General features: G+C 54.4%; 8 protein-coding genes across 8 annotated transcripts; 5 read left to right on the top strand and 3 right to left on the bottom strand.

The window, feature by feature from the left end:
• Positions 1–3: 3 nt before the first annotated feature.
• On the bottom strand, positions 4–6447 carry CORC01_09071 (peptidase family C50; the record flags this gene model as incomplete). Its single annotated transcript, XM_022620701.1, has 2 exons — positions 4–3235; positions 3287–6447. 2 exons carry the CDS (start codon positions 6445–6447, stop codon positions 4–6), a joined length of 6393 nt encoding a protein of 2130 aa, XP_022472800.1.
• Positions 6448–6831: 384 nt separating this feature from the next.
• On the top strand, positions 6832–7503 carry CORC01_09070 (uncharacterized protein; the record flags this gene model as incomplete). Its single annotated transcript, XM_022620700.1, has 2 exons — positions 6832–7288; positions 7349–7503. 2 exons carry the CDS (start codon positions 6832–6834, stop codon positions 7501–7503), a joined length of 612 nt encoding a protein of 203 aa, XP_022472799.1.
• Positions 7504–7543: 40 nt separating this feature from the next.
• Positions 7544–8743, bottom strand: CORC01_09069 (Sir2 family protein; the record flags this gene model as incomplete). Its single annotated transcript, XM_022620699.1, has 1 exon — positions 7544–8743. The coding sequence occupies one exon, from the start codon at positions 8741–8743 to the stop codon at positions 7544–7546; it is 1200 nt and encodes a 399-aa protein (XP_022472798.1).
• A 2236-nt stretch (positions 8744–10979) lies between these two features.
• CORC01_09068 (cation efflux family protein) lies at positions 10980–12585 on the top strand (the record flags this gene model as incomplete). The annotated part of the gene is made up of 2 exons (XM_022620698.1): positions 10980–11901; positions 11984–12585. The coding sequence occupies 2 exons, from the start codon at positions 10980–10982 to the stop codon at positions 12583–12585; spliced, it is 1524 nt and encodes a 507-aa protein (XP_022472797.1).
• An 829-nt stretch (positions 12586–13414) lies between these two features.
• Positions 13415–15278, top strand: CORC01_09067 (D-xylulose kinase; the record flags this gene model as incomplete). The annotated part of the gene is made up of 3 exons (XM_022620697.1): positions 13415–13469; positions 13537–13979; positions 14073–15278. 3 exons carry the CDS (start codon positions 13415–13417, stop codon positions 15276–15278), a joined length of 1704 nt encoding a protein of 567 aa, XP_022472796.1.
• A 660-nt stretch (positions 15279–15938) lies between these two features.
• On the bottom strand, positions 15939–18240 carry CORC01_09066 (uncharacterized protein; the record flags this gene model as incomplete). Its single annotated transcript, XM_022620696.1, has 4 exons — positions 15939–17487; positions 17553–17907; positions 17973–18170; positions 18234–18240. The coding sequence occupies 4 exons, from the start codon at positions 18238–18240 to the stop codon at positions 15939–15941; spliced, it is 2109 nt and encodes a 702-aa protein (XP_022472795.1).
• Positions 18241–21020: 2780 nt separating this feature from the next.
• CORC01_09065 (uncharacterized protein) lies at positions 21021–25661 on the top strand (the record flags this gene model as incomplete). Its single annotated transcript, XM_022620695.1, has 3 exons — positions 21021–21371; positions 21423–24899; positions 24954–25661. The coding sequence occupies 3 exons, from the start codon at positions 21021–21023 to the stop codon at positions 25659–25661; spliced, it is 4536 nt and encodes a 1511-aa protein (XP_022472794.1).
• A 1012-nt stretch (positions 25662–26673) lies between these two features.
• CORC01_09064 (RNase H domain-containing protein) lies at positions 26674–27744 on the top strand (the record flags this gene model as incomplete). The annotated part of the gene is made up of 1 exon (XM_022620694.1): positions 26674–27744. The coding sequence occupies one exon, from the start codon at positions 26674–26676 to the stop codon at positions 27742–27744; it is 1071 nt and encodes a 356-aa protein (XP_022472793.1).
• Positions 27745–27986: the final 242 nt, after the last annotated feature.

The raw sequence follows: 27986 nt of genomic DNA, 5'->3' as shown, positions 1-27986 counted from the left end.
CCCTTACGCACTGTTGTTGGCCTTGTTCGTGCCAATATACACCGGAATGCCATAGACGCATACCGCACCAGCTGTAATGTACCTAAATCGACAGGCGTCCCTGGCCTTAGCGACAGCCTCCACGAGCGACGCGTTACCTCCCCCGTTCGTTTTTGTGTCCTTCTTGGCCTTTGCCTTCTTCTCCGTGGCAATAGTAGAGGCGAAAAGCCCTTTCCCCTTGCCCTTCTTCCCGCTCTTCCCACCATCTTCAGCAAATGTGCCTCTTTCCATCAGTCCCCATTCCTCAAACAGCCGGCCCGCGTATCGGTCAATGTCTCTGTCCGTTACGTCCCATAGCGTGCCCACGACGGCGGGACACCCTGCGAGCATGTAGTTCCAGACGGGACCGTGGCACTCGTACTCGCCAACGTTCTGTAGCGACGCGGAGCTACATCCCATCAGCAGCGCCGCCGCCTTGCACTTCTCCAGCCTACGAATGGTCTTGCCTCGAATGTATTGCGCACCGCTGCCGTGGCCAAAGTAGAGGAGTATGTCTGAACCCTTGAGCGCTCCCTCGAATTCGTCCTCGGTAGGTTTCCGCGAGACTATGCTCGTCCAGGATTCGCCAAGCTTGTCCTTCAGGGGCTTTTCGAAAGTGGCGAGAGTGTTCTTGAGGTCGGAGCCGGGGTTCAGAATGTACGTGCCACCGACAGGAGATACTGTGTGTCGGTGATGGGCGTTCTCGTCATCAGCATCCCGGGCTGCACGCTGCTCCAGGAGCAGTCGACGCAGACAGGACAATGAGGGGACACGTGAATATGCCAGCCCCTCCATACACGGGAGCGATTCCCAAGGAAAGGCATGGAGAGCCTTGTCGAGTATCAGAATGCTGTGTGCGCCTTCATCGGGTTCCGAGGTCTTGGCTGCGGTATGGTACGCCTGAAGGGCGTCAAACGTCTCCAGCACCATGGAGTCAAAGTCAATCTCATCATAGGCATTTCTCTCGCCATGGAACTGAAGAATGTCCACGACAAAGTATAGAAGATCGTTCAAAGGCTCCTCAAGATCACTGTCCGGCATAGAAGGGTCTCCTAGACCGACAAAAAGGTCCAGGATACGCGGCTCCAAGGTAATCTTGGGTGGCTTGCTAGTCTTCTTTCCTCGGACCTGTCTGCGGGAAGGCAGATGTTTGTCGAGAATCTTGGAGAAAGCCTTTTGGAACTTCGCAATAAGATCCGCACGATGACGATGTTGGGAGAAAATGCCCCTGAACCCGCCGAGCCAAATCTGTTCCACATTGTCGAGGAGATCCTTGAACCTGTTGTCCAGGTTCTCGCGTTGGGCCCACCAGGCTGACTTGGCCCCCTTTGCCGAGTAGTCGCCAGAGTTGTGGCAACTCGCGTTGGTGGCCTGGATAATTTCCATAAGCTCGTCGTGTCCATGCTGGAAGTCGAACAGCTCGTCCTCTCCGTCTCGAGAAGCCACACGCTCCAGAGGTAGGCGCAAAACAAAGGGGCTCTGGCCTGATTGTAACTTTGTGATGCATAGATCCTTGCGGTTGTCGCTTAGCGCGATTGACAAGACACTCCACGCCTCAGGAATGATATCGATATAGTCGCGCTGGAATCTTGCCATGTCGTCGACGGTTACAATGCTCGCCCGTCTATCGTCCTTGAGCGCAAGAGCAAGTGGCCAGCCCGCCTCGCTGAAGCTTGGGTTGAGTTGATCCGTAGCTACGGTGTTTCGCTCCCGTTTCCAAGTCAGATTCCGTGCAAACTCGACGGAGCAGGCGGCATATCCAAAGCCTCCCATATTTCTAGGCATCCGATGAGAAGCTGCCGATAGGAAAATGCCCGTGCTCTGAAGCAACGCTGAGATGCGATGAACCAGGTGTCCGTTTCCTGAAATTGCAGCGGCAGCTTGGGCTTCCATGAGTTGAGCTTGCGCCTGCTCCAATGTTTCGATGAAGGTGCCGTTTTCCTTCATCACTCTGCGCTCGGCAGAGGTAGCGCGGCCTTGAGCCTTTCGAGGAGAGGATCCCGTCGGCGGCGTCTTCTCCGTGCTATTTTTGTCGGGGGCAGCGTGGATCGACGGGTAGGAGATGGTTGATTCCTTTACAACCGAGAAGACCGAATCACCCTCCATCTGCTTGATGCCCTGTTCAATCAGACAAGTGGCCTCACCAATCTGCACCCGCAAAGACTCTCGTAAACTGCTGGACATCAGTTTCGCCTCCTCGAGAAGTTCTGCTGCAGCAGCCCAGTCGCCCTTGCTAAGGTGGACAAGTGCTTTGTACATCAGCATGGAGGCCTTCAGGTCAGATGCGTTGTCGTGTGCTATGACGATAGCGGTCTTGGCAGGAGCAGCAGCAGCAGCTTTCGTCTTTGGTGCTGCTACCCTTTTAGTCGTTCTGGTTGTCCTGGTCGCTGTCGGGGCCGCTGGCTTGGTTACTCGTGTTCTCCGGGTGGCCGGTGCCTTCAGCGTAAGCTTTGCCATCTTGCTGACAACTTGCTCATCGCTAACCCCTGTAATTGTGCCTCGACTGCTGCTGTTTAAAGTCCCAAGTGTGACCTCGGCAAGCTCGAGTAGCAGTAGTTCGTTCTCGTGATCCTTCATTTCTCCAAAGGAAGCACTGAGTTCACAGGCCAGTTGAAAAGCCTGGCGTGTTGGCTTCACAGCCGTGGCCATGAGCTGTCTAGCTTCATTCAAGTAGCCAAGGCTCTTGTCGAGTTTGCAAGCTTTCAGCCATACTGAACCAATCCAACTGGCAGCCTGAGCCCTGTAGATGGACGCGTTTGTGGCATTAGCGACCTGGTGGGCTTTCTCTGCATAGTAGACAGTCTCTTGGAACATTCCTAGGTGAGCGTAGACTGAAGAAAGATGCAACATGGATCTCAGCAGACCACAAGCAAGTGCCCAGCTATCCGGACCGTCAGATAATTCGATCTGATTCGTCAAGGCGTCAGTCCTGACAATGCTTTCCTCCGCGTCGGGAGAACCTTCTCTTGAGGTCTGCCGGGACTCTGCTTTGGGCGCAACTTGCCAACGAGCTTCCAATTTCGTCCAGTCCTGGTACAGTATGCGGACGCTGGTCTTGGCGTGAAATAGCGCATGCTGATATTCGCCCTTGTCCCATTTGATTCGGGATGAGAGACAAGCAGCCCTTGCCAAGAGGAGCTTCCTTTGGAGCTTCGGAGCTTTTCTGGCACTTGATGAAGCCTCAAAAGCAACCTCGCCCTTGAGCAGCATTTTGTGACTGCTTATGGTTAGCAAAACATCTCGACTCTACTTAGGAGCGATGACTTACGCCGCATCAGAGTTTTGCTTCGCCAGCTGATACTCGGTGAGGGAGATCTGAAGATTTACCGCACCAAAGTCCGGGTTGCTGTCTGTGGTCTCTGCAAGTTTCCTGGCTTTGTTGAGAATCTCCTCGGCCTTCTCAGAATAGCCGAGATGTGTGTATTGGTCCGCGAGGTTGCTATGCGCCTGAAGGAGTATGTCCGTTGAAGCATCGGATAGCTTAGAAGCAATGTCGGCACACAATGTTAAAACCGATAACAAGAATTCGTCCTCGCCTCTAAGTCTTGCGTACTCAGCAATCGAGCTGAGCTGCCTGACAAGTCCCTCAGTGTCATTAACCTTAGAGAGAAGATCATCCTTGGTCTGGCACTGGTTGACAATAGAGCGCCAGATGCTTGTTGACTCTTCAAAGTCCGCTGCACGCCATTCTGCTTCCGTGGCAACAAGAGCCAGGGTAGACGAGAGGCACGCCTCTAGGTCAGGGACGTAGTCAGCCAGACTGCCGTCGTCACCATAGTTGTGGTCACGACAAAGCTGCAAAGCAGCCTCTGCCTGCTCTCGGAGGCTTTGGAACTCGTCCCTGTCGCCAATTGACATGGTGAGCAACTGCAACAACGTCCGGAGGCGGCGGATTGGAAAGCGGTCAGCCGCGTAAATTCTCAACAGAGCCTCAGTCACCGGATCCTTGATGTCGTTGGGTTTGGAATCGCTAGACGAGTTGGAGAGGATGAGGTGAATGATACGTTCCAAGACCGCAGCCCGCTCAACGTCCGCAAGAAAGAAAGTCCAATCGTTCCAAGACTGATCAAGCTTGACCATTGTTTCTATTGTCCTTGACAGCGTTTCGGCCTTGATGCTCGCGCTCCAAGCAACCGCAGGGGAACTGTCAGCCAAAGATGCTGCCACTGTAGACAGAACTCCGTCTTCGACCATGTTCGTGCATATGAGCTTCAGCGCGTCTCGAGCGTCGTTGACTCGACCAGCCTGCTTGCACATGTCCGCAAAGTACTCGAGTTTCGCTGTCGTTTGCGCCTTCTCCTTCTCCTCAGAAGACCGATCCTTTACGCAATCCACAGATCGTCTGAGAGCTCGAAGTAGAGTCTTATCACCGGGTTTGGACTCGGCTTTGCGGCGATACCAGTTGAAGAACATGAAGTAGAGATGCGAGAGTTTGACGTGGTATGGATTTGAAGCATCCGCTTTCGTGATGGCAAGACTGGCATCGCCCAGGAAGTCTAAGAGCATTAAGCACTCTTGGAGAAGGCCGTCGAGAATTGGCCAGGTCATCTTGCCGTCGTCAATATGGGATTTGGCTATCATCAGAGCCGAGTCCAGAATTTGTGTTATCGAAGTGAGCAATAATTGCTTTCTCGACTCGTAGCGTACGTGCTCCTTGGGAGAAGCGTCTCTCGTCGGCGGCTTTCCTAGCCATCGAAGAGCGAATCGAGGAAATTGAAGGACGAGGTTGCTGAGGAGCTCGTCTATGCTTTGAGAGTCATCCGCCGTTGCTGTGAGTTTGCTAGCCAAAATTCCCACTGCCGACCTACGAGCAGCTGATAAATTGACCATGAGTTCTTCAAGCTCCGTCACGTCACCCTTCAGTGTCCCTTGAAGCGCTTCAGAGACCTCTTTCAGAAGCGCAGACAATGGCTCCTGAGGTAACGGTGTCTGTTTACCGTAAACAGCTAGAAGCTGTGCGGCAATCGCACAACACTTCGCTGGAGAATCGTTGGCTGGGTCCAGAGTCCCCTTGATTTTGGAGATCCATTCGGCTGCTTCCTTGAAGTGGCGAGCAGTCTGCGCCACCGTTCCCAAAGCCTGATAAATCACAACGAGTGGCGATTTTGATGCGAGAATCGGCTCCAGGCGCTGGCTCTTAACCATGTTGATGATGCGATCGAAAGTGTTGAAGGACTTGCGGTATGCCCCGGCCGAGTCGGACTTGACTCTGCGAATGTAAGAGGTGATGCATCTCGAGAGCGGTGAGATTATGTCCTTGTCAACGTCTGCCTTATGACCGGTCATAGGCCACCAATGCAAACGCGCCTCCAATCCTAGGGCTTGCAATTCCAGTGCGGTGGCCGGAGAGCAACTCAAACGGCGGTCTGTGGCAACCTCATCGTCCTTGCTTGACAAGCTCGGGGCCAAAGAGAGAAGGAGTTGTGAAAGGAGGTCGAGCTGTCGCGCAGCCTTCGTCTTCGTTGGGGCGGACTCTTTCGCGGATTCGAGGAGGAGATTCATTGGTGAAGTCGGATGGGAGGAAACTAAGTATGGCAATGCTGCCTCGATCGTCGCTGGTTTCTTGTTTGAGGACATCAGACGCAGTATCTGCATCTGAGTTGTGATGACCAGGCCAAGAGTCGGGCCGGAGAACTTGGCATCGCCAAAGTCCAAGATTTCTGCGAGGCCTTTGACTTTAGTGTTTGCCGCTGTTGTTTTTCCTGCCTTCGCTTTCGCCTTCGTTGAAGTGCCCATTGTGTCGAGTCTTTGCCGCAACAGTGCCAGCTCCCTCAGTGCGTGCTCCTGAAGGTCCAGTCCGACAAGCTTGCCGGCGAAAGAAGACATTCCAGTCTCAAGTTGCAGGTCGGACAGCTGCACTGCGCCGGAGGTATGGAGCGATCTCAAACACGCGAACGCAGCTCTAAGACACTCTACCGTTGCAAGGCAGGTGACTGTGGGGACCGTTGTGGTGGCGACTTTCGCGGGTTTCGGTGTTGTTGTGGGTGAGGTTGAGGTTCGGTTTAATGAACGGGGTTGCATCGGCGTCATAGGCATGGAGTTGGACCGCCTTAGAGGTCGTTTATTTTGGGGCTTTCGGAGGTCGTCACCTGAATTCTGTCGTCGGCATGGTGTTGAAGGTTGCGCGGGAGGTGCAGGCTTCGATGCCTCCGTAAGGGACCTGAGTGCGACGTTGATTATGTGCGCTGCGAGGGCAGCTTTTTCCTTTGGTGTCAGCTCCTCCTTTTTGCTCGCTGTCGCGCCTGCTCGCGTCGAGCCAGCCGTTTTCCCTCGCGCCGTCGTCGCTACTTTTTTCTTTTGCGCTGCTGATTGAGTCTCGGCCTCAGTCGCAAGCAGCTCTTTGAGGAGCACCGTGGTTGTTGATGTGCATGTTGCGGTCGATGCAGCCGCCGCCTTGACGGTGTCGACTTTGCTCTGTAATGAAGTCATTGGGTTGTGTGTATCCGGGTCATAAGAGGCGTTTCGTCATGAAGTCTTTTGTGAAGAGAAATGGAATCGAGCTTGATGCAAACCTGGGCAATCAATGGCCGTTTGCTGGTAGCTTCATGTGTGACTTCATACAAGTCCACAAAGCGTGCAGTTGGCAGTTGTCAGGTCTCGCTAAACAATGCCCCGGGTCGTTGCCCGGAGCAACGACAATCCCGGTTCGGTCCGTGCAACAGGGACCATCGATGCACGGTCCATCCGAAATTGGGAACCGCGAAGGGTTCCCGAGCTTTTTTGATCCTTCCAAAAGACATCCATCTCGAATACGGCAGCATAGCGAGAACGACGTGTGCTATTGTACCTTGGAATTCGACCCTTTGCCCCGAAATGTCTCGAGTTGCGGCCCATAGGCTGCTTGCAGCACCGCAGGGCCTCCGCGCCGCGGCCTTTGCACATGCTGCGAACCGCTCCTTCTACCTCCAGGCGCGACAGTCGAGCTCCCTTCCTACGGTTGCGCAGCTCGATTTTTGGAAGGGCCTCATCCCCAAGCCGTTCAGGGCTGAAGAGAAGCTCACCGACGATCCCATGATTAAGCGAGTCAAGCCAAAGAGGAAGAAGGAGTGGAATCCGGCCACGTTCTACATTGTCATTTTCCTCTTGATCGGTTCCATGTCCATCAACATGCTGTCGACGAAGCAAGCGTTCGAGGCGTTCTCGCGACAGGCAGACGTGCGCATTAGCGTTTTGCGCGAGGTGGTTGAAAAGCTGCAGAGGGGCGAGAAGGTTGATGTGGAAAAGGCGTTGGGTACGGGCGACCCTCAGAAAGAATTAGACTGGGAGGAAAGTACGTTTTACACCACAAACGCACATCGCGTTAACCATGCTGACAAAATCTTGCTGCTAGTGCTGAGAGAGATTGAACGAGAAGACGTGTCACGACAGAAGAAGCAGGAAAAATCGCGGCAGGCGGAGACCGCGGCAAAGAGCCAGGCCGAAGCAGCTGTGGTGGTGCATGAAGCCGCAGGGCCACCGGCGCGAGGCATGTCGAGCTTTTTCTAGTTTTTGAATGGCAACGCTTTGGATTGGTACAAATCATGGTCTATGACAACATATCTTTGAACACACCATGGTTCTCTCTGGGCGCTCCTACGGTTCCAACCGGACCCGAAGCGCTTTCCGGCAGCTGGCGTAGCTGCTCTACCAGCGCGGGGAGCACGACATCCGTGGATACTTCTGTCCGGACTCCTCGAACGCCTGTGGGCTCCGGGTCTTCTACAGCGGAGATCTGGTCCTCGCCCCGTACGCCTCCGGTGTTCACCACCGCGATGGGCATGCCGCGATCCAGCGCCCTCTTGGCCAACCGCCATGCAGAGTACGTGGCAAGCGAAGTCCCCAAAATGAGAAGTCTGCCCGCCCCGTCAATGGCCTCTTCGGCTGCCGTCTTGACGTCGCTGGCAATGCTCTCACCAAACATGACCACGGCGGGCTTCAAGACCCCCCCGGAACTGGTGGATTTCCACGCACCATCATGGTCAACTTCAACGACGTGTCTGGTACCGTCGGGCGTGGACGGCGGCTTCGCGAGGCAGTGCGGGCAAGCTGGATATCTAAAGGTGGTGTAAGGCGCGCCTGGGAGATCCACGTCTCCATCTGGGTTGGTCCTGATGCCCTTGGCCTTGCGCTCGGCAGGATTCTCCGTGTCGAGAGCCCCAGAAGCTAAAGCATCGACGAGGAAGGCAGCCCAGGCTGGATTCAGCCTCGCCAGCTCATCCTGGAAGGCGTCCCTGGGGTATTCGTTCCTGCAAGTCACACAGACTGTGGATCTTAGATAGCCATGCAGCTCCAAAGTTGGAATGTCAGGATGAGCTTTCGAGTGGAATGAGTCGACATTTTGCGTGATGACGCCCCGAATCAAGCCCATCTGGCCCATGTCCCGGATGGCATAGTGCCCGTAATTTGGCGACGCCTTGTGAAGCGACGTCCAGCCCAAGAAGCTCCTGGCCCAGTACCGTTTCCTGGCTTCGTGATTGGCGAGGAACTCGTGGTAGTAGATGGGGCGGTAGGCTTTGTTCACGCGATATGTGCCATTGACTCCACGGTAGTCGGCGAGCCCACTAGAGACGGAGAGGCCCGCTCCAGTCAGTACGACGGTCGATCTCGGCAGGCCCTTTGGAGGCGGAGCCGTGAAGAAGTTCTGGAGAGCGGCAACAGCACCCGGGATGGTGTTTGCGCTGCTTGGGCGGGTTGTGGGAGGGGCCAAGAGTTCCGTGTAGGGAATGCGCATAAGAGGCTTGCGCATTGGGGCGATGATGTTGCCTTGCGTTGCGTAAGACTGTCGGGATGTGGGAGGGAACTCTGGAGCGGTTCAAGATTCAAGGGTGAGGTAAGGTAGCGCGGAGTGATGTACGTGGGCTCGGCGGAGGCTCAGAGAGGCAGGAGTTCAACGGGTAAGGGGTTGTGAGAGGTTCGTTATGTGGGCATGTTACCCCGGCACGAGATTCTACAACAGAATTGATCAAGGGACGGAAGGAGATTTCTGACAAGCGCGTGTAAATGAAATTTTGCGATAGGCTGAAGCTGCATGGTGAGTTGAAGGGGGCGATCTCATTATCAGTGGTCAATTCGTCATGATTCGGAGGACCAGCCCGCACTGCGAATCCATTGGGCCCCACAAGATGACCAAGCCCACCAAAGGCATCTGCTTAGGTAACAAGGCCCTTTTACAATAGAGGTCTGGCGTTGACACGGGCCACATCACCTTTGGCATCTGTGATAATGACGACCCTGTGCCAGATGACTACCAGAGAGCTGGAGGTACGGATATTCAGAGTCGAGGTAAACGTTTAATTGGCGGTTGTCATATCATCGTCTGGGAAAGATTCTTGCGTGGTCAACTTGCCCAAAGATATGTCGACTCGACCGCACCTCAGGGTTTGCAGCTTGAGGACGAAGTTAACTTCTGGAGAGAGACAGCCCGATCGTCACTTTTGGTTCTTTGCACGGTGGTTGCAGCGGACCATGCCCGTTCTTTGGTTGGCAGGACATGCGCGAAGATGGAACATGCGTCCGCATTCTGCATGGAACCACAACCCGGTGGGATATGCTGGATCCGTTACGAAGGGACTCACAAGAGGAAAATCACCCGTGGTGGAGGAGCCTATTTGCTAGCAGTCCCGAGTTCCATAGCCGGTGAGGGATCTTGTAATGGGCAGGCGTGGCTGATGCATGCCGTGGCTTACCTCAAGTAAAGACGGGTGCTGCATGGAGAAGCATAAAGTGTATGAATACTTGGTGTACATAGGTAGTCAATAGACACTAAGGTAGGTAAGCATTCTGACACTGTATTACCTGACTATGAAGCAGAAGAGTTGCCGTAGCGCAAGGTCAAAAGAGAAAATCCAAGCTTCTTCCCCATAGCAATTCCCGGCGCCGCCGGGGCGCAAAATTCGTAAAACGGATAGGGAAGCTGTCCACAGTCTGGCAAGTTGGTTTCGAAGAAATTGGCCGCCGACCAGTGGACGACTAGGGGTACGTACCTTAGCTTCGTACCGCATTGTGTCCCTGGATGATTCAGTCGACCCTCGCCTTGTGAAGTCTGACCGTTGGTGGTGGTGGCATCCTCCAACCATGGCAGTTCCTCCATCCCACTTCAGTCTTCAGGTCCCATCACTCCCATGCCATGCCATGCCATCCCATCGCCCATCCCATCCTCGCCAGGCACCGCCTTTTTAGCTCGGATCGGTGACTCGGGGGTGGACAAGCAAAAGGTAGGGGTACCCTATACAGCAAACCAACAGGACCGCAGCAGTTGTACTGTCTCCGCATGTATTTGCAGTGTGAATACTTCGGACCTTGGGTCTCTTTAGTAGGTATCCGTAGGCACCTTAGGTGTACTACCTTAGTCACTTGTGTAGCAGATCAGATCAACCCGCCCTGCCGCTACGCTACCGCCGCTGCCGGACCCTCGCCTTGTCACAAAATTTGGCCTTCCTTGCAACGAATTGCCGCGTCGCCTTTCTTTTCTTTTTGCTGGAGACACACACCTAGTCTCGCACAACACACACGCGCACACCTTCTGGCACTTTGTGCTTGCTTTGCTTCCTTTGCGTTTTGGGTCCCAAGCCAGGTCCTGTCCAGTCTCCAATCCAATCCAACTAACTCTCAATACCCCCCGTTCTTACCTTACGCCTGCTGCACCCCAATCGGTCCCCGTAACACTTTCCCTCCCTCCGTCTCTCCCCTTCCACCTGGACCACACACCCACCCCTCCTCCTCCGTCCGCCTTCCGCCTACCTGCCTTACCTACTCGTACCTACCTACCGCACGGTACGGTCCAGTTCGGTGTGTCGCGGCTTTCCGGCTGGCTTGTCATGTACGCGTCCCCGGCCTGCTTGCAATTAGCCAACCCATTACTCGTCCCCTCACCCCTTCCACAACAATTTACCTTGACCCTGCGCTGAGAGACAGCGAGAGAGGAAGCGCGAGGCAGAGAAACACAGCCGAGGGCAATATTTCACTCCTCACTCGGCCCAGGCATGTCGACCCCGTCCAAGCGTCCCACGGCACTGCTCTGCCGCCTATCCGCTGTAGGTGCGAGGGTGACGTCTGCGAGAACGGGAACGGGAACGCACACCCTCCTCCGTTGCCTCAATTCTGCCTACCCCTTTAGGCCACCTCAACCACATCTGCGCCGCGTCTCCCTCCGCGTCTATCAAACGTCCAGCCCGGCCGCCTCTCCCTGTGATCCTTACTTAACCCCCAGCGCCGCCCGTCTCCACCTCCGGTCTCCTACCCCTTCCTTTCCTCACCTCACAAACACCTTGACGGCTGCGAAGAACTCCTCCCCTTCATTACCAGCAACTGTCATCATGTCCTCCACCACCACTGCCACCAAGACCGCCAACGCGCCTCAGTCTCGCAAAAGCCACGGTCATCATCACCACCACCACCACCACCACGGCCACGACAATGTCTACCTGACCTCAGCCAACAAGAACGACGCCGGCGTGCGCATCACCCGCATCGGTCTCTACTCCAACCTGGGCATGGCCTTTGCCAAGGGTGCAGGTGGCTACGCCTTTGGCTCCCAGGCTATGATCGCCGATGCCTGGCACAGTCTTACTGACCTGGCATCCGACGTCCTGACGCTGGCCACTGTTTCGTGGAGCTTGAAACCCCCGACCGACGCCTTTCCCACTGGTTTCGGCAAGATTGAGAGTCTGGGATCTCTAGGTGTCTCCAGCATGCTTCTGGGCGGTGGTCTGTTCATGTGCTGGAGCAGCTTGATCACCCTCCACGCTCATCTCTTCCTCGACCCTGCAGCTGCTGCAGAGGCCATCGCACACGCCCACCACGGCCACAGCCACGGCCATGGCCATGGCCATGCTACTCCGAGTTTGCACGCTGCTTGGTTGGCTCTTGGCACCATCGCAATCAAGGAGTGGTTGTACAGAGCTAGTAAGCACAGTCGCCCCCAATCCTTTCAGAACTACTTGTTTGGTGGTGCTGCGGGGAACAAAGCTGACAAGGAGCAAAATAGCCATGAAAGTCGCCGTCGAACGAAAGTCCTCCGTCCTCGCCTCCAACGCCGTTCACCACCGTGTCGACAGCTGGACCGGCATTGTCACACTGCTTGCTATCCTGGGTGCAAACTTTTTCAAGGATGCGACCTGGCTGGATCCCGTTGGTGGCCTGATGATTTCTCTCCTCGTCATCAAGGCCGGTGCTGAGAACACTTTGTCTTCTGTATACGAATTGGCCGACCGAGCCATTGATGACGAAGTCAAGGGAGACGTCCACAAATACGTCCTCAGAAGTCTCTCCGACGTAACAGATGGCCACGAGATTGATGTCCGCAACGTTTCTGGCGTCAAGTCTGGTCAGAACTACCTGGTGGACATCGACTTGGCTGTGCCCGGAGCCTGGTCAGTCGAGGCTGTCCGAGAAGTGGAGGACCAAGTCCGTACTCTGGTCGGTGCCAAGGTCCGGGGTGTACGGAGGATCAAAGTGCGCTTCGTCCCAAAGGAGACCGAGGTTGCGCGCAAGTTTGACGAGTTCATCCCCGGAGAAGCCAACCGAGAGGCTAGCGAGGAGGCCGAGGACCACAGCCACACCAATGGCAATGGTCACAAGCACGAATAAGGTAGCCGGGCCCTTTGTACAGTCGGAGGAAGAGCTTGCCGTTCACGATGAGATACCCTTGGTTTCCTTACCATTTCTGGAAGCGTGGTAAAGCCACAATCTTTCTTTTTTTTCGGTCTACGGGGTGGTTTTGCCATGTATAGAGAGCATTCTTGGAGAGAGTCCTCCAAGGCATCCATTTGCATCAGGGCGGCGTTTAGGGAGAGATCACAAAAGGCCAGCGACAGGCCGTCCGTCTCAAGAGACTTTGTTTTATACCTCTTGTCTATCGAATAACAGATTTGCTTTGTCTTGAAATATGTCTCTTCGTATTAAGGTGTGGTATGGATTGCTTGTCGTCAAAGTGTCTGTCTAAGGTACCCTGACCAATCTCACAAGCCTGTTCCACACAGCGGGGACCCTTAGACGCGCAGTATGCAGGGCGGCAGGGCGCATAGAAGACGGGACGAGCTATTCCCGACCCCCGAGTCGAGGGGACAAGGCTACCTTGGCTCCGTCCAGGCTTTCACATTATCATTGGCGCGCCTATCTGTCGCATCAGTCGCAAATTGTACGATTGGTCCGCCCGCTTTTAGCCTGAATCGCCACAAGGCTGAGGGACCATGCACCTGTCCCAAGTGTGCCCCTCCATGCCCACACCCCACGTCAATGTGATGTAGAAAGTAGTGGGCAGCGGTCAACTGTCCCAGATAACCGGGTGATCTGTGTCCATTTCTCCTTTTCATATGACGATTGGCCTTTTCTTGCTTGCTTAGAAATATTTGAGATAGACCAATACTTAATTGATTTCCCGGGTGCTGCGCGATATCTCACCTCATCTCCTCCCATCATGAGTTCCGGTCCCTTATATCTCGGGTTCGACCTGTCGACCCAACAGCTTAAAGGTGAGCCTATCCACGACGTCCATTTCATCAGATCCAATGCCTCAAATCCAATCTTAACCCGTCTCAGCAATCGTCGTCCAGTCCGACTTGACCGTCGTTTCCGAGGCAAAAGTCGACTTTGACGCCGACCTTGGCAAGCAGTATGGCCTGCACAAGGGCGTCCTGGCCAACGAGGCCGAGGGCGAGGTCTACGCGCCCGTTGCACTGTTCCTCGAGGCGATTGATCTCGTCCTGAGCCGTCTCCAGGCCAAGACGCCGATGGACCGCATCAAGGGCATCAGCGGCTCGTGCCAGCAGCACGGCAGCACCTACTGGAGCAGGAACGCCGAGACGCTGCTGAGCGGCCTGCAGTCCGACAAGCCTCTCGTCGAGCAGCTCAAGGAGGCGTTCTCGCACCCGTATGCGCCCAACTGGCAGGATCACAGCACGCAGGCGCAGTGCGATGAGTTTGATGCCAACTTTGAGACGGCGCAGCGGCTGGCTGAGGTTACTGGCAGCGCTGCCCACCACGTACGTTGCTCCGTTCTCCAGCTCGTCTTTTCATCATCATCATCATGTGGTATTGTTGTGTGAGTAGTTTACTGAGACGTCATATGCCCGTAGCGCTTCACCGGCACGCAAATCATGCGCCTCCGCCAGAAGCTCCCTGACATGTACGCCGCCACGTCCCGCATCTCCCTCGTCTCCTCGTTCCTGGCCTCTGTCCTCCTCGGCGCCGTCGCCCCCATTGACATCAGCGACGTCTGCGGCATGAACCTGTGGGACATACCCGCGGGCACCTGGAGCGAGCCCTTGCTGGAGCTGACCGCCGGCTCCAAGTCCGGCGTCGCGGACCTGCGCTCCAAGCTCGGCGAGCCGCGCCACGACGGAGGCGGCTCGATGGGCGCCATCTCGTCCTACTTTGTCCAACGCTACGGCTTCAGCGCCGACTGCCAGGTCGCGCCGTTTACGGGCGATAACCCAGCCACCATCCTGGCGCTCCCGCTACGTCCGATGGACGCCATTGTCTCGCTCGGCACGTCGTCGACTTTCCTCATGGTCACGCCCGTCTACAAGCCCGACGCGGCGTACCACTTCTTCAATCACCCCTGCACGCCGGGTCAGTACATGTTCATGCTCTGCTACAAGAACGGCGGGCTCGCCCGCGAGCGCGTCCGCGATGCTCTCCCCAAGCCCGAGGGCGGCGATCCCTGGGCCAACTTCAACAAGGCTGTGCTCGACACGCCGCCGCTGGACGCGCGCTCCGAGGCGGACAAGGCGAAGCTGGGGTTGTACTTTGACCTCCCCGAGATCGTGCCCAACATCAAGGCGGGCACGTGGCGGTACACGGCGGACCGGGACGGAAGCTCCCTGGCCGAGGCCAAGGAGGCGTGGTCCAAGGAGACGGACGCGCGAATTATTGTCGAGTCGCAGGCGCTCTCGATGCGTCTGCGCAGCCAGAATCTGGTGCACAGCTCCCAGGACGGCGTGCCCGCGCAGCCGCGCCGGATCTACCTCGTCGGCGGCGGCTCGTTGAACCCTGCGATCGCGCGGGTCATGGGCGACGTGCTGGGCGGGGCGGAGGGGGTGTACAAGCTCGACGTGGGCGGCAACGCGTGCGCGCTGGGGGGTGCTTACAAGGCCGTCTGGGCGCTTGAGAGGGGCGACGGGGAGACGTTTGACGAGCTGATTGGGAAACGGTGGAGGGAGGAGGGGGCGATTCAAAAGGTTGATGAGGGGTTCAAGGACGGTATCTTCCAGAGGTATCAGCCTGTTGTTGGGGCGTTTGAAGAGATGGAGAAGTCGATTTTGAAGGTTGCTCATAACTGAATTGATGAGTGATGTCGTTTTTTTTTAGATTTATAGATGATGAGAACGAATAAATAGTATCTTGCCAATGTTATTGTTGTTATTATTGTTATAAATGGGCTTTTCAGATACCTTAGTGAGCGGGGGGAGATGGAGGTGGAATTATACGTTCTATGGCGAGCCTCCTCTTCAAGTCGTCATGAATACAATGTCATATCAGGAAAAGTCACAGGGGTCAGTCATCATGTTTAAATAATGCGCGTCCTGGTATTATTTAGGCACTGGTCCATGCAAGCCAAATCGCCCCCTCCAAACCGGATCCTCTCCAACCTTCAAAACTAACCCAGGATATCAAAGTCCCTTTGTTACCCAGAAGCTTCCCTAGCCTAGTGGTTCCAATATATTGAAAGAGAGCAGACTCTCTGCAGTTTCCTCCCCGTGCCGAAAGTACCAAGTCCATGACGCATGAGAGTCGTGATAATCCGTTATTCGTAGCCCGTGTCGTAGATGAAGGGGTATCAATCCATCATCCATCCATAAGAAAAAAAAAAGCATCACAAAAAAGGAGTATTCCTTGCTTGTTCTCCCATATGAAAGAGTGATGAGAGAACATGAAGCGCAAAAGGAAACTAAGAAAGAAAAACACACAATGAAGAATAAAAGTTGATGGGGAACTGCGCCTTAGAACAGAACCATCAGGCCCAGCACAAAGATGGCCAGCAAGATGGTGCAGCTCTTGCAGCCTCCCATGATGGCCTCGGCGTGCTTGTCTGCGCCAGAAACGACGACCACGGTGCTGGTGCTCATCGGCTGCTCAGTGACAGTCGAGGTCAGCGTGGGGAAGTAGTAGGTCGTCAGGACCTGGCTGGTGGAAGAGGTCGCAGCGGTTCCGTTGGAGAAGAGAGGCTGGGAGGTGCTAGGGGCGGTGGGGTGCATCATGGGCGTGCCGGTGATGTAGATGGTCGTGTTAACCGTGACTGGCAGCTCAAACACAGAGGTAGCAGTCGCGGTAGCGGTCACCGTTGTATTGCTAAAGCCAGACAAGGACGAGGAGACGCCGACTGTGGCGGTGGCGGTCACGTTCTTGTAGACGGTGATCAGGGAAGTAAAGATCTTGCCGCTGACGGTGGTGGTACGGGTGTGGACGACTCTGGACACGGACTTGGTGATGACCTTGGTCTCAGTTCCGGTGGAGTTGGAGGGACCAGAGACGGAGGAGTTAGACTGCTCGGGGCGGACGGTCACTGTGGCCATGCCTCCAATCGTGACAGTCTGGGTGGCGCGATCGGTGAGGTAGATTGTGGTGATCAATGACTTGCCAGACTGGGAAGACTCGGAGGAGCTAGAGGAGGGGATGGCGGTGACGGTGACGACGGAGGTCTGGGTATCGGTCTGGACATCGGCCGAGGGCGAAGAGGAAGAGGCGCTGACGGTCTGGAACACGTTGGAAGTAATCGTCTTGGTGATGACGACGACGTCCGTGGCGATTGAGGCCTGGGCGGTTCCGGAGGAGGGGAGGTTGGTAAAGATTGGAGTGCCGACGTGGGCGAGCTGGGAAGAAACTGTTGTTCCGTTACCGATGGAGACGATGAAGGTCTGGGTGGCCACCTGGGTGACAATGACAGTCGACTTCGACTTGGAGTGGGAAATGAGCGTGGAAGAGGTCTTGGAGGAAGACCGGCTGAAGATGGGGCGATTGGTCGGGGGAGTCAGGCTGTCAATCGTGACCGTGTAAGTGACCGAAATGGTGTCGGTGGCATCGGAAAGGGGAGCCAAGGAGGAAGACGTCTTGGACGAGGTCTTTGAGGTCTTGGACTGAGCACTCAAAGAGCCGGATGGGCTGGGAGTGACGGTCTCAGTGACGGTGACGTAGACGGTATGGTCTTCGACCTCGAGGGAGCACTGGGCCTGGGTGGAGGAGGCTGGGGGCTCTGCGGTGACGTAGATGGTTGATTCAATAACCGTCGTAGGAGTGACCGTGGTGGTGGAAGAGAACTCCTCAGAAGTAGACATGGGAGAGGCCTTGACAGTAGTCTTGCGGGTCTGGGTCAGGGTCTTGGTTAGGAAGACCGAGGTGACCTGAGCAGAAGAGCTCTCGACTTCAGAAGCAGCCTCGCTAGTAGACGCGATAGAAGACTCGGACGCGACGTTACTCTGGTGGGCAGTGGCCGTGTGGAACTCAGTCTCAGTGACAGAGGTAGTGATGACCTCAGTGACAACTGGAATAGACCTGGAAAGGCCATTAGTATTTGGGACTTGGCTTTTGGGAAGAAGGAAAGGGTTGGGAGAGCTTACAGAGAGACAATAGAAGAGCCGGACAGGGTCGCGTTGACGGGCTTGGCAGACGAGACGGTAGTACCCTGAGTAGACTTGTGAAGAGTCTGGGTGAGAGTCATCTGGACGTAGGTCGTAATCGTAGTGTCAACGGAGGCGGTCTTGGTGTTGCCCAGGAACTGAGTAACGGTAATGGTCTCATCGGCCTCATCCTCGCAGAGAGTCGTGGTACCAGTGGTAGCCATGCCAGAGAGGGTCGAGTTCATGCCGTGGGTCTGAGTGCCGTTGGAGTTGTACTTCATGCCAGCGAATCGGGGAACGATGTGGGCATTGGAGCCCTGGCCGACCTGAGAGTTGGGGGAACCACCAGTAGCATCTGAGATATGTTATTGTCAGAAAACTGAGACGCTAATCAGGAGATGCGCGAAAGTGAGTATTTACAGTAAATGCCGACCGCAATGGCACCGCCAAGGAGGGTAGCGATGAAGATCGCACCAAAGATGGCGATGAAGGTATCGGTCTTGCGGTAGGTGCTCCAATCCTTGCGCTCACGCTGGATGGCACCCTCGGTGACGGTCAGGTCGTCATCCTCACGGTAGTAACCGCGGTGAGTGCGGTAGCTGTCGTTGGGACGCTTGGCTATTTTATTGTGAGTGGTTTTCTTCTTTTCATACATACTGAAGTTGAAGGAATGAGACATACGCATCATGATGTCAAGCGAGCGTCCTTGTAGCTTGTTCTTGAACGATGGCTGAATCTAGGACCTTTGTCAGTATTGTCTAGAAAGAAGAATACATATGCCACCAAAGGAATGAAGTCTGATTTCTGGTCGAGGCGATCCCGATTTTTTGAGGCATCGCCAAATGCACAAAAAACAGGACCAGCGCAAAGGTAAGTGACAGAAATGAGAAAGAGATGGAACTTACTCTTCTTGTGGAAGAAAGGAGATGAATGGCAAGTGAGTGTTGTCTGCAAAAGGATATTTGCCGTTAGTTGGTGATGAAGAAAAGTGAGTGAAGTGGGTGGAAAGAAGAGGTTGAAAGGGTGAAGTTGTGGGAGTGTGGAAGTGTGGATGAGTTGCCTAGTGAGAGAAGGAACGCGAAAAAAGGAGGATGGGAAAAACAGCGCATCAACAAAGGCGGATGGGGGAATAGAAATTTGTGCTGGAGGGTGCAAATTCTACACAGGAGGAAGGAGCGAAGGGGAAATTCGATTTTCTGAGAAACATGATTCGCCAGAAAATCAAAGGAAAGGAAAGGAAAGTGAAGGTGGGTGTTTGTGCTATCAGTATGGCCCTTGAAATCACAACATCGAGAGATTGAGGCAAATGGGATCGCTCGATCTTCTCTTCTAAGTTGCCCACCAGGTAACAGGGAAATGAGGGCAATTGTGAACAGAGAACGAGATGGAAAGGTTTTCTCAATCGGCTTGAGACGGTACAGAGATGGAAATGGTGATGCTGGCGATCTCAACTTACGTTGGGAAATGGGATGGTCGAAAGAGTGTCGATCAGATGAACGAGAGGTGTTGCGAAGCGTGCTGTATCATGTCAGGAACGATGATCCGGATAAAATAAAAAAGGAGAAGAAGTTGATTGAATTCTTCCTGAAGAAGAGGTCAACGTACCTTGGATTTGCTTGTTGGCGAACGAAAGTTGCTGCGCGATTCGCGTTGTGTTGGTGTGGGTGGGTGAGAGAGGGAAGAGAAGGAGAAGAAGAACAAGAAGGGTGGGAATAGAGAGAGGTAGGCGGCTGGTCAAGCGAGATGCCCCAATAGGATGGCGCAAATGGGTGTGTCGGTGAGAGGGCGTATACTCGTAGGATGTTCATCCAACCTGCGCCCAGTCGAGGTGGTGGGATATTCGGTCAGGAGGTCTAATTGCCCCACAGCTGGCAGGGCAATCCAGCGTATCTGAGGCTGCTGAGGCAAATAATCTCCATATGGACGGTACAGAAATGAACATGTTGGACTGCAGTAGGAATTCTATACAAAGTGAAGCACTTGGCATACTTCTTGGGTCACTGCCTGTCTGCTTCTGCTACAGGGTCAAGTGGTATGGATGACAATGTCGCTATGGAACATGGTTTCTTTGAAAGACGAAAATGAGGAATGACCTTGGAATCAGCCTCAATTTGAAGGACCAATTGGTTTTTGATGCAGTGGCTAGAGATGGGGGAGGCAGATGTTCGTTCATTTTGCTCCTTTGAACCCATCCCGGGCTACGACAATTTGACTTGAAGGGTTTACTACGCTACAATACATAAACAAGATTCATGCGGTGGTAATAGGGTATTTTCGAAAATCCCTTAAATGCAACGTTTATTACTCCATTGCCTTTCTGTATTTCATTAATAGGTGGAAATACACACACACACACACACACACACACACACACACACATGGGCGGGATTCAGATGCCGCTAGGTAGCCGTGGAGTTCTGGTTAGGTATCCAGAGGTTACAGATAAGCTCGCTGAGGGGAATTATTGCGTCGAAAATATTCAGTCGATGATTGCTCTTTCATCAAGTGAGATTTAAGTGCGGTATTGGGAACACGATACTTGAACCTCCCAAGTTATTTGCGAGTTTCCTAGTCATTTCCTGGGAGATTTCATCATATAAACCTCTCGTTGCCTTTCTTTAGAACCAGTCATGACAGTTAAATAGATCGATTCAAATAATTGATTGAGTAAGATCCCTTTTTATAACGCCGGTATTGTCGTAGCTATTCACCCTGCTCACGTCGCGATACAGCTGTAATGGTGCTTAGGCGTTTGCCAGAGTGTAAAGGCTATGAAGAAGATTAAGGCTAGGAGCGAAGGTGTCGAATGAATCGTCCCCTCTCAAGCAAGACATAACGCCGAATTAATTCGAAATAATTTTCTTCGAAATGTATTAAACAAAGAAATACGCGCAGTGTTATGCTGACCGTAATCCAGTATAGCAGAAGGGTGTCGATGTTCACCACTGGGACTCAAGTGGAGACAGGTCGTTGAGCATCGAACGGTGACATCCGTCACTAGCCACCCCAGGTATGGCAGCCACAGACCCACTCCCCCTTACGCCGGGGCCACTCAGCAGCCACGAGTCCATGACCACCGGCCAGGGAAGGTACTGCTGGAGCTTGAGCAGGTACCTTCGCTCTACCTCCCCCAGCTCAGGTAAGCACGCGAAACCCCGACGAACAGCAGGCGCGGGCGCGTAACACGACTCGATTATTCCCATCCAATTTCGTCGCAACACCAAGAACGCCAGCTTCATCCCCCTTCTCGTCGCCACCACCACAATTGGTCTCTCAATCCTGCGTGCTCACCACACCTGACCACGTACTTGAATTGTGCACGCGACGCGCGACAGTTCATCCATGACTTAAGCTACGCGCGCATCTTCGACTCCTGACACGTTCCAGTCGATCGACGACAGCATCGACACATTATCTTCCCCGCTTCACCACACGTCACCTGCCGAGCGCCCACCGGACACCTTCAGGATGGCGCGTCGTCGCGCTCGCGATGAACCTCAAGAGGAGGTCGAGGTTGAGGAGGAACAAGGAGAGGAGCTCGTCAGTCTTCAATTCGACGACGAATTGACTTGGAAGCCCGGAAAACCCATTCCCACTACCGAGCTTCTCAACCGTCTGCAGGCTCTGTCCGAGGAGCTTGGTGGTATGGATCAGGACGCTGTGGATGTTGAATCTCTCAATGACGTTGCTCACGCTCTGGGACAACGGAATCTGCTCGCTCACAAGGACAAGGGCGTGCGAGCCTACGCGGCTGTGTGTATTGCAGACATTCTGCGCCTGTGTGCGCCTGACGCGCCGTTTACAGCGGACCAGACCAAGGTAAGCCATTGATCTTGAGTTACCAAGAGAGCCGACTGACGAAAGCAACAGATGTTCTTCAATCTGGTCGTAACGCACGTTTTCCCTTCGCTGAGCGATCAAACCCACCCTTATCACAGCCAGCACAAATACGTGCTCACGGCATTGACCGACGTCAAAAGCATCCTCTTAATTAATGACATTGACGGCGCCGATGACTTGCTTTTGAAGCTTTTTTCAGTCTTTTTCGATGGAGTGTCTGGGAGCTCGAATTCGGGCCCTGAAGAGGGTGTCTCGAAGGAGGTCGGCAATACTATGACAGAAATGCTGATCGCCCTGGTTGACGAGGCGTCCGGCATGAACCCCAAAGTCATTGAAGTCATCATGGCCCAATTCCTCAGAGCAGCGCCCCCCGGTGGCTTCCAGAGCCGCACAGAGCGTAGCGAGCAAAACGGCAATCAATCGACCTTGCTACCCAAAGATGAGCCGCCTGCCTACGTCATGGCGAAGGAGATCTGCAATGTGTGCACGGAAAAGATGGTACATTACGTTAGCCAGTACTTCAGCGACGTCATTCTCGACGCCTCTCGATTCGCGGCGAAGACGGTTGGGAAATCGCACGAGGATGAGGAGGACGAGGATGCCCCCAGGGGCCCCACGGATGCAGAATTGAAGGAACTCAGAAAGGCCCACTATCTCATCAGAGAACTCTGGCGCGCCTCGCCATCTGTTCTGCAGAATGTCATACCGCAGGTCGAGGCAGAGTTATCGGCTGATAATGTGGATCTTCGACAGCTGGCGACCGAAACACTTGGAGATATGATCTCGGGACTTGGTGCTGCTGGACCGCCGCCGCCGCCGGTCTTGGACCCTGCTCAGTACCCCCCCTTGCGCTTGGCCGACGAGGCTCCCAGTCAAATGTCCGATAGTGTCCTCACCACACCTCTGTCGCCTCAGTCTTTTGCGCAAACTCATTCTTCCGCTTATAACCATTTCCTGGGGAGGAGAAATGATAAGACGGCGACCATTCGAGCAGCCTGGACCAATGCAGTCGGTTATATTCTGGCCACCTCGGCAGGTGGCATTGGTCTTAGCCGCGAGGAACAATCCGAGCTGGTGAAGCATCTTGGGGAGAAGCTCAATGATGGCGACGAAAAGGTCCGGTTGGCTGCCGTCAAAGTGATGGAGCTGTTTAGCTTCCGCGACTTCGTCTCTAAGCTTGCTGCGCCAGGCGGCGTCGACAAAGACGGTTCTGTTCTCAGCAGTCTTGCTGATAGGTGTCGCGACAAGCGCACTGCTGTTCGAGTGGATGCAATGACTTTGCTCGCGAAGCTCTGGGCTGTTGGATCAGGGGAGTTGGCTGCTGGGCAGGAGAGCGTCGTTGCCGCCCTGTCTGGCATTCCATCGCGCATTTTCAACGCATTTTATGCAAACGACTCCGAGCTCAACATTCTTCTCGATCGTGTACTCTTTGAGTGCCTTGTACCGCTGTCCTACCCTCCCATTAAAACACCCAAGAATACCAGAGGGGCCTCCCAAAGCTCTCAGAGCGCGGGCGTTGCTGACCAGGACCGCATTCGTGCGGAGAGAATTCTACTCCTTACTCAATCGCTGGATCCAGCGGCGAAGAGAGCCTTTATGGCGATGCAAGGTCGCCAGCCTCAGTTCGCGCAGGTGCTCGAAGCATTCGTCAAACAGTGCGAGAGCTACAACGGAGGTGTGATTGACGACAACCGCCCGAAGATAACGGCAAACCTGGAGAGGACAGTGCAGTACATCACACAATTCTTCCCAGACTCCTTCAAGGTGAAGACCGACCTCCAGAAATTCGCCAATGCGAATGACCGGCGTGCGTACCAGCTCGTCAAGTTTTCAGTCAGTGCCGAGAGCGATTACAAAACGGTTCGACAAGCCATCAAGGAACTTGTCAAGCGCACCAATGCAAGCCAAAACTCGACCATCTTGGATACGCTTCTGCCGCTTCTCTACAGGTCAGCGTGCTTGCTGTTCAATCGTAGCCACCTTGCAACGATTCTCGATTACTCCAGGAATGACAAGGACGGCCTGGGCTCCGTATCCCACGAAATTCTCAACGAGATCTCGCAACGCAACCCTGAACTGTTCAAGACTCATGTGGGAGGGCTGTGCAAGGGGCTCGTTGAGCAAGCTCCCACGGAGACCAACGAGAACGATTCCAACGTTGTTGATACACTGAAAGCTTGCGCCTCATACTCGAAGAAGTACCCAGAGGAGATTCCTCAAGACCGAAAGTTTTCGCAGGCTCTTGTAAGCTACGCTTTGTACGGCCGGCCTGTGAAGTCTGCCAAGTACGCCATCAAAATTCTGCTGGCCAAGGGCGACGACAAGGGTCTTGTTAGCGCAACCAGCTTGTTGGAGAAAATCATGGAAGAGTGGACTTACGGCTCATCACACTTCCTGAACAAGCTGCAATCTGTTGCACAGCTGGAATTGCAGGTGCCCAAGATCACTCTGGATTCAGACGATGACATCCTCAATATGACTGTCCAGCAGATTTTGCTCAAGGTCCGGACAGATGCGACGGACAAAGACCCCGAGTGGGTGGAGGACGCCAATGTCGACGAGGAATTGCAGGCGAAGTGTCTGTCGCTGCATATCCTTGTCAACCGACTGCGCAGTATGGACGATGTCGAAGAGGCCAAAGAGAAGGCCGTCCCTGTCTTCAAGCTGCTCAAGACATTGGTCGCCAAGAGAGGTGAGCTCTGCAAGACGAAGGATACGCCCAATCACCACAAGTCGCGACTTCGCCTATTGGCAGCTCAGCTGCTACTGAAGCTATGCACCATTAAGCATTTTGACGATTTCTTAACACCGGCCGATTTCAACCGTCTCGCATTTACAGCGCAGGATCCTGAACTGACTGTCCGCCGGGGCTTCATCGAGAAACTCCAGAAGTATCTCGTCCAGAACAAGCTTCGGGCACGCTTCTACACCATTATCTTCTTGACGGCATTCGAGCCAAGCCCCGATCTGAAGCAGCGCGTTGAGACTTGGATTCGATCCCGGGCTCGCGCATTGGAGACGAGCGAGCAGCACCCTATGGAAGCGATCATGGGACGACTCATATCTCTGCTGGCTCACCATCCCGATTTCAATAAGCCAGAAAATATCGACAATGCCAGTGAGGAGGAACTAAGCTCGTATGCTAGTGACCTGGCGGATCACGGTCGCTATATCCTGTACTATCTCACGAACGTGGCAACGGAAGATAACCTGGGACTGATCTACAAGTATGCTGAGAGGGTGAAGCAGACTCGCGATGCTATTAGCGCGGATGCGAGCGAGAATCTCTACATTGTCAGTGATTTAGCCCAGGCTGTCATCAGGAAATGGCAGGAGCGGAAGAACTGGACTTTTCAAGCGTTCCCCGGCAAGGTCGGCTTGCCTATCGGTCTCTACACTGCCTTGCCTTCACACCAGGTCGCCCAGGAGATTGCTGAGAAGCAGTATCTGCCGTCAGACATTGATGAGAAACTGGATGGTCTCTTCAAATCGATTGATCGAAAGAAGGTAAGCTGATGATCTCTCCTCTGTCATTCGGCCTCTAGGCTCACAAGATTATAGAAGAGAAAGTCCACGGATGATCGTGGAGACCATCATCCTGCCAAGAAAGCAAGGTCAGCGCCGAGGGTCAGGGAGCCCAAGGCACCAAAGGAGCCAAAGCCGAAAAAGCAGAAGGTCAAGAAGCCTGCGAAGGTCAAGGCCCCGCGCCGCGAGTCTGATATTCCGCTGGAAAATCGAAGACGCAGCGGTCGTGCTGCTACCACGTCTGCAGTATCCAAGTATACGGAACGCGACTCATCTGACGACGACCGAGAGATGTGGGACGGTGTCAGCAAGTGGACATACGAGAATGAGGATGGGGAACAGACGGCCGAAGAGGCAACAGACGACGATGATGAGTCGTCAGTTCTCTCGGAAGCTCCAGAAGAAGAAAATGGCGAGGAAACTAAGAAGCCAACGGCTGCTGCGGACAACAGCGGTGACGACTCCCCTTTGTCCGAGGTTGAGGACGTGGCGACGGAAGAGCCAGAGAAGGAGGAAGAGGAAGCAGATGACGAGGAGGAGCCGGAAGAAGCTACGCCGCCGCCCAAATCCAACGGGCGGAAGGGCAGGTCGACAACAGCAGCAGCAAAAGCGGCAGCCAAGACTAAGCTGCCAGCCCGACCTGCAGCCAAAGAGAAGCCTGCTCCGAGAGCAACGAGAACATCGGCGCGAAGCACGCGCGGGAGGGCCGCCCAGGAGTCGATGGATGTCGACGAAAGCTATTGATTAAAGGCGGGAGTGTACAAAAAGTTCCAATTTTATTCTTGCGGTGCTTTCCAATTGGCTTCAAGCATGACTATATACTGGCTCATAAGGTAGGGAATGGATATCCCTGTGGTGGTTGGGTGTTTTGCGTGCGCAACCTACGAATGCAGCTGAATCTATTATATGCAACTGCTGTATACTTTCGTTTCCATGCTTGTTGTTGAACCTGTCAATATACCCATGCTGCTAAATTCAATGAGCCGCTGCGTCATCATGTGCAATAGTAATGGATGAAACTTCCAATGGTTCGAAGCTGTAAGAAGCTGGGACTCGTAATACCTGAAGAGTTGCTTGACAAAAGAAACCTTAATACCTCCGTCGGTAATTATGTACATACTGACCTTACCACAGGACCCCTGGGAGAATGAGGGGATACCCCTGCTAGGGAAGGCACGGAGTACTATGTATGTTGACTCTCCAGACAGGCCCGGCATATAGATTAGCTGCACTAACACCAACTTGCGCCGCGTTGAAGCTTCCCTTGATACAACACACATGCTTCGGTGGTGGCAAGCGCGGTGCGCAGCGCAATCAGCGCGGGAGATTTGAGCGAGATTATTTTTAACTCTTTCGTCTTCTTTCCCATCTTACTCTTTTTCTCCTTCTAAGCAGATTGCTGGCCTAGTGAAGCGGCCCAAGGTAATGTTGGCTGAGGTAGTGCAGTCCAAATTTCACAAGGGATGCATTAAGGGATGCAATGAGTCTCGGAGGGTACACCCAGTGGATTGACTTGGGGCAACTGAGGTCGAGATGGCCAAGGAGATAAGGTTCAGGAAGCTACCGCCAAGGTGATGAGTACCTTAGGAAAACAGGGAAGGTAGGTATCCGTAGGGTTTCATTGGAACGTGACCCAGCCCATGTATCTCGAGAGTCGAGATAAAATGATAGCTTTGAGCTCAACTTCCCTAGGTACCCTACAAGGTTGTCCCCTTTTTCTCCATCCTCAACCCAGAGGGTTGATTGCAGTGCAACGATGACCTGGCCGGACATTGATCGCGTGGATCTGCCCAACGGGCGAACCATTACCGTTTGTGCACCTCATCATATGGTCACCTGCGGAAGGTGCTGTCTCGACTTTAGCCACGAATTTGATGAGGAGAAGGACGACGACGAACTCTTTGGCTTCGATTACAACTCTCCCGTGCCTAGGGACGTCAGCTTCGCCCAGGTTGCGAACAGCCGATATGGCCGTCTTAAGAGAGCTATTCCGAGCGGACCCCGGGGATCAGCGCGCTTCCGGCCCACATGGACCGAAGACGAGGACAGCGATGGTCCGCTGCCCCTCGTCGATGATCTGCCCTCCACCGGTCGTATGGGAGAAGATCAGCAGATCTTTTTCGGGACGCCTGCATTCGACCGCATTCCCAAGAGAACCCAATTCTCGGGCACTCTATTTCCCACCAATTTCGGCCAGCAGAAGGAGGCGCCCCTCGAACCCTCGAACCTCTTCCCTCCTTGCCTCTCAATGAAGGCCGTGCCGCCCGTCCTCCGCTTCATCAACCGATACGACACCTCGGAAGCCCTCATCTACACCGACGGGGCCTGCTTCGACAACGGCGACGCCGCAGCCCGCGGCGGCTCCGCCTTCATCTTCAAGCCGGTTTCCCCAAACGACGAGAGCGGGCGCGTGGCCTTCAAGCTCGAGGACAAGGGGCCGGACGGCCAGACATACCGTCACACCAGCAACCGCGCCGAGCTGCGCGCCGCTCTCGCCGCGCTTCGCTATAGGGCCTGGTACGGCGAGGGCTTCAAGAGTATCGTCATCGCTACCGACTCAACCTACGTCGTGAACGGCGCTACAGACTGGGCGCACGCGTGGATCAAGAAGGGCTGGCGAACGAGCTCCGGCGAGCGCGTCAAGAACAGAGACTTGTGGGAGGCTCTTTTGCTCAGAGCTGAGGTGCTCCACGATCACGGCGTCAACGTTCGCTTCTGGTGGATCCCGCGCAAATTCAACCACGAGGCCGACAAGGCCGCCAAGAGCGCGGCTTCCAGCCTCGAGCCGATGGCAGAGTTTGGCGACTTGATAGGGATTCTTGATTGAAACCTGCGGCGCGCCGTTTCTCAACTTCTTGATCGGGAATCTCCTCGGCGACCTGACCCCCGCCCATCGGATCTTTTGCAACACGTTCTATCATGTTTGTTGGTTTGCTTCTGCTGGCGACTAGGCTGAGAAAGGGGTTTGGCAACCTTGTTTTTAAGCACGCTTTACCATCACCATCACCACCACCGTCACCACAAAACGTTACCTTTCGCAATTTTCTCTACCCAACAATGAGCGCTACG

The sequence above is a fragment of the Colletotrichum orchidophilum genome (genome assembly GCF_001831195.1).
Source record: "Colletotrichum orchidophilum strain IMI 309357 chromosome Unknown Scaffold_80.1, whole genome shotgun sequence".
Classification (NCBI taxonomy): Eukaryota; Fungi; Ascomycota; class Sordariomycetes; order Glomerellales; family Glomerellaceae; genus Colletotrichum; species Colletotrichum orchidophilum.
Note: the sequence above shows the minus strand (reverse complement) of the source record. Positions and strands in the feature narration are given on the sequence as shown.